The following is a 5,239-nucleotide window of genomic DNA, read 5'->3' as shown; positions in this document are numbered from 1 at the left end:
CCCAATACTAGGGATCTATCATCACCTAGTGATTCAAGGAGAATGAATAAAAAACCAGGAAATAGAGGGAACCGATGGACGATGAAAGAGGAGAAAGAGGGAACAACGATCATGTTTTTTCCCAAGCAGTAAAACCCTTCCTGGCGGCTGTAGCTCGCATAATGCAAACAGGGTGTAAGTCCCATCTATGAAGGACAACAAATAGGCCACAATGGGCCCATCTATGGCACAGAATGGCAAAGAAATGAAGGTGGCGCGCAATGCCAGCTTCCCTCGCATGTCCCCCCTTTCTGCGGGCGAGTAATCGTCAAGCTCTTCCCTTCCCGTGGGGAGCTGACACGAGCCAACAATTCTGAACGTCGAGATATCTAATGTAGTCTAGACATTCATTTACCTGTGGAATGTGGCCCGAGGGATGCGTAATTAAAACTAAGGGGGGAGAGAGAGAGAGAGAGAGAGAGAGAGAGAGAGAGAGAGAGAGAGAGAGAGAGAGAGACTACTGAAATCTCGACCGATTCTACAGTAACGTTGGTACTACTTGAACTGGGTTCGGAGTAAAGGATCTGCTCACCGCTAGCTCTTCAATCGCTGCGATCTTCTTGGATCAAATCTCGAAAGAGAGCACGAGAAAAGGATGCAGCTCTCGGTGTTTATCAGAGTTTGACGGGATTTCGATTAGTTCTTGGAAACTCGGAGGGAAATTTGCATATGGGAAGCAGATAAGCTCGGTGAGCCAGCTGTCAGCCGCTAAAGATCGTTCTCTGGATTTCTCTCTAGAGCCTCCCCTGCCACGCTTAGGCCGTGAGTAGCTGCACCTAAAGGCCTACAAACTTTCCAACGAAGGCTCGCCAGTCCCTCTCCTTTCCTCTCGTTCCTCCCCATAAAGACGCCATCAATGCGACGAGGCTGGCGTTCAGACGAAGAGAGAAACCCAAAAGATAGGAAGGGGCTTGTCAAGGCTGTTTACCCGCATCTGCTCCTGATCGTGCCCAAATAAGGAAATCGGGAAAGATTTGATTGCTCTAGATCTTCAAAACATTGGTAAACATTGGCAGTACGCGGCTCCGCCGTCGTCTTCCTCGTCCCCAAAGCAGAACCACGATAGCTGCTAGAACGATGGATTACCAGAACCTCTGAAGCCGCCTAAGTGAGTATTCCGTAGTGTAACTCGAGGCTACCAACTGGCTCTTGAGTCCTGGCGGGGAGCTCTACAGAACGACGATCCGTCTTCCTTTCCAGTACTTACCATCGGCTTTCATCCGTCCATACCCCGGAACGGAGCCGGACTAAAAACTTCATACCACTCTTTCCGTCCCGTTTCTTCATCGGCTTCCGCCCTTGCTGTCCAGCCAATTGGATGGTGAAGGAACTACGGTAGACTCTGTGACGGTCCTGACAGATTACCGAGCACAGTGGCGTTCAATACCATCATGTATGTTCTCTTCCGTTGTCCGGATTCCGCTCCCGACCCTTGCTCGCTACTTCAACCCTGGTTCCTTTCATCGCCTGTTACACGCTATTTCTCAAGGTCCCTCTGAATTTTTTTCCCAGGCAGCAATAAATTTAGGGGCAGGGAATCTAGGGAGGCGAAAATATAGGCCCTTGTGCGCCTCTGAAGAGAAACGAAGAAGAACAGTGAGCGCCATATCGACTGCGGGACGACGATATCACAGAGGTAGTAGACGAAGACGAGGTACCAGGCTCAGAAATCAGAAATGTTTACCTGGCTTAGATTTCTTGCGCGCCCTTGCCACAGTAAGACTTAATCTCTTACTGTTACAGTTCTGTATTCGCCTTCGAACACCGGCTACGTCAGACCGTGGTCCTGGCATTCTTTCCCTCGTTTTCCGCTGGTCCGTACTCGATACTCAGTTTAAATCGGTACCGATCCCACACTTCCCAGTCTTCTCCAAGAGCCTTCACCCATTCGTTCATCATATCATTTTCCAATCGATTCATGCACACTCTTGTTTCTGATTTTGTCACTACACTTTGATCTTCAGTAGAGTTTTCTAGAATGTGAGGAATCACATGAATTACGATTTCGGGGGTTCTGGGCTCTAAACGTGAGTTATCATGCACAGTCAGAACGAGCATGACGAAGACGTTTTCTATGATTCCTTGGAATTTGTATCTGCTGCTACTGATTCCATGCCCACGGGAAACTGTGCAAGTTTTGAAGCATGGGGATGTGACTTCATTTGCTCGGATTACGATGTCTGGGTTGACAGTCTGAGGAGCATTAGCGAGCGACGCTCGAGGTTCCTTCGTAAGATGCAGTTTGACGACATGGCACGGATAGTATTGGGGGATACGGAGATTGGCATCACGTCTCCCCGCCAGCTCCAAAAAAAAGCAGCCCAGAAATCTCGCATCTCTGACGTAGATTTCCTTCTCCAAAGAAGCGATACAACAAAAATAACCCCAGGAGAAGTGATAGAACCCGGAAGATTGATCGTTGGAGAAGAATTTGAGCTTTCCCCTGGATATATACAGCAACCACAGAGAAAGAAGACCGCATATTATGTCGACCAACCAGCAGTCATAGGGGGGAACAAGAACCCTAGAAAGTGGAAGAAAGTCTTCTTACCAGGTATCTGGAATTTAGGGCATCTGCTTAGATGCCGCTTGGCTCCGAAAACTTTTCCAGAATGCAAATCAGGGAGTTGTGAAAGCAAGTTCAAAATGGCATTGGGGGGAGGGAGAATGCACATGTACCAGGAGCTCTTTGCGCATAAGGGTTCAATTACATCAATGAAGTTCAGTCTAGACGGGGCGTATTTAGCAACCGGGGGTGATGATTGTGCAGTGAGAGTCTGGCGCATCGTGCAAGAAGAAATAGTCAAATCCCAAGAGCATTTTGATTCCACGTTGAAGAGCATCAGGTTTGCTGAAGCTCCACTTCAGGAATGTAATGGTCATTCAAGTGATGTTTTGGATTTATCCTGGTCTAAATCGAACGTGAGTCCTCCTTTCTTGATTCCACGATGAATTTTAATGTCATATCTTTTTGTCGGCCGAGTTATTTGGTTCTTTGGTCGCAGTACTTGCTCAGTTCGTCCAAAGATAAAACTGTTCGTATGTGGCGTGTCGGCCAAGATAGCTGCATTAGGGTTTTTCAACACAACGATTACGGTATGAAAAACTGGATTATCCTCCTCTGGTTGCAATTTGAGTATTCTAATTTGCTTCTAGCCGACCATTACGGCTATCACTTTCTCTCTCTTTCACTCTGCATGGAAAGCAGTGACCTGTGTGCAATTCAATCCCAACGAAGATGATCGATTCATCACCGGTTCGATCGATGGGAAGGTGCGAATCTGGGGAACGTTAGAGGCCCGCGTTGTTGATTGGGTTGACGTCGGAGACATCATAACAGCTATTTGCTATCACCCAGACGGGCAGGTTTCTGCTCTTCGACTACGCGTCCTCTCCCGAGGTTTCTTTTCTTTCCTCATTTTCATGCTTTAGAAGATAAATCTATCTGCAGGGTTTCATTTCTGGTTCCATCTCCGGAGACTGCCATTTTTACTCATCGGGTACCTCAGAATATTCTTCTCTCATTCATTTAATTGCTCTTTATGATACTTTTTAAAACAAATTGAATAAAGTATTCATTATGATAATGAACTCCAGCTCTCTTGTCAGGTGAGCAACCCCGGATAGAAAAAAGGATAAGAATCGGCGGAAGGAAGAAGGCTTTGGGAAAGACAATCACTGGGTTTCAGGTCAGTACTATCCTTTCCGTAATCGTGTTTTCGAATGAGTAGGAAATTCTGTAAATTGGATAATTATCGATATTTTACCTTTTACTTCGTTCTGCCAGTACACTCATTGTGAACCGGAAAAGCTTGTGATCACATCTGCGGACGGCAGAGTCAGGATCTACGACAAGCTATCAGGAGTTATCAAGGAATGTAGAGGTAAACCAACCACAACGTGGCACTCTTTTTCTTCACTCTTCTCGCAAGACTAGTTCGTTCATCTGCTGAAGACTTCATAGGTCTACGGAGGTCAACTAATCAACTTTCCGCATCGTTTACCGCTGACGGCAAATTCATCGTCTCCATGGGGAATGCCTGTTCCGTGCGCTTGTGGGATCACGGAACAGGCGGCGACGCCGCCAAGTGCGCCAAGTCATTGGAGCACGTCAAGCGCTTTTTCTCTCGATTGGTCGCTATTGTATCTTCGAGGTATGGTCCAGGGCAAGCCCTGCCTCGTTGCTCTGCAATGGGCAGTGAGGCGGAACGCATCGGCTCCGCGGCGTGGTTCTTCACATACTTCCCCGCTAGGGTTTCTGCCACCTGGCCAGAGGAGAAGTTGCCACGGTGTCACACTTCGTTCTTCGCCGCAGACCGCTCCCAGCCGCCCAAAGTCGCTCGCCGCCGGTTTATCGTGACCGCTGGCTACGACGGCTTCATCAGGACCTTCCACAGCTAGGGTTCCCTCGAGGAAGCTAGAGGAGGAAGAGCGAGAGGACACCGTTTCTTTTAATTTGGATAGTGGACAATGTTAAGTATTTTGCCGGATCAGTTGTTATCATTTAAACCCAATAAAGTGATTCAGATAAGTTTATATTAGATGTTCAAAGCGTATATATATATGGGTTTCATTAATTTGTCCCCTCTTCTAATTTAGAATGAGAAGCTAACATAGAATGGACTAGATGGGATTAAGTTTCTCATTTTGACTGTAAATAGGGGACAACCATTTGATCTCACGGCACGTTGGAGTGTAGAACTTTTCGATCAGCACCCGTTGCTAAGTTCCTACCTGTTAACTCAGTAAACAACCCCTCACGATAACTCAACTTCAATGGAGTCACTTATCTACTCTAATCAATTGATTCATTCTGGAAAGCGAAAGACAACAGGGGTCTTTTGAATCTCATAGGAAGCAAGGCGAAGAAAACTCTCATGAAATGGGTCTGAAGGAGGAGAGGACCCATAGCTCGAGCAGCAAAGAACAGTTTGACATGTTACACTTGCGTCGCTTCCTAGCCTTGTTCTTCCTTGATCATGGAGCGGAAGGTTGAGAAGGTGACTTCAGAGCTTTCAAAGCTTTCGAAGGTTTCGAAGTTTTCGAAGAGGTCGTGGGCGTAAGTGGAGATGGAAGGGGTAAGGTTGTGGTTTGGCGGATATAGATCCAAGGTGAAATCAAGCCAATCAATATCATCAATCTGATCATTGGAAGCTATCTCCGCCTCTGGAGACGGCGAGTTCGCCGGTTCGGAAGAGGG

General features: G+C 47.1%; 1 protein-coding gene across 6 annotated transcripts; it reads left to right on the top strand.

The window, feature by feature from the left end:
• Nucleotides 1–535: 535 nt before the first annotated feature.
• Nucleotides 536–4,582, top strand: LOC144705878 (uncharacterized). 6 transcript variants are annotated; one of them, XM_078578732.1, is made up of 8 exons: nt 536–1,432; nt 1,556–2,961; nt 3,045–3,135; nt 3,248–3,405; nt 3,491–3,539; nt 3,637–3,728; nt 3,827–3,923; nt 4,004–4,582. In XM_078578732.1, exons 2-8 carry the CDS (start codon nt 2,077–2,079, stop codon nt 4,438–4,440), a joined length of 1,809 nt encoding a protein of 602 aa, XP_078434858.1. In that variant the 5' UTR covers nt 536–1,432; nt 1,556–2,076; the 3' UTR covers nt 4,441–4,582. The 6 variants fall into 6 exon arrangements, with proteins under 6 accessions (XP_078434858.1, XP_078434857.1, XP_078434859.1 ...); XM_078578731.1 differs by having other exon boundaries at nt 1,552–2,961; XM_078578733.1 differs by having other exon boundaries at nt 536–1,693; nt 1,783–2,961.
• Nucleotides 4,583–5,239: the final 657 nt, after the last annotated feature.

Source organism: Wolffia australiana, chromosome 7, assembly GCF_029677425.1.
Source record: "Wolffia australiana isolate 7733 chromosome 7, ASM2967742v1".
Lineage (NCBI taxonomy): Eukaryota > Viridiplantae > Streptophyta > Magnoliopsida > Alismatales > Araceae > Wolffia > Wolffia australiana.
The sequence above is the reverse complement of the archived record's forward strand: the minus strand, read 5'-3'. Positions and strand labels throughout refer to the sequence as shown.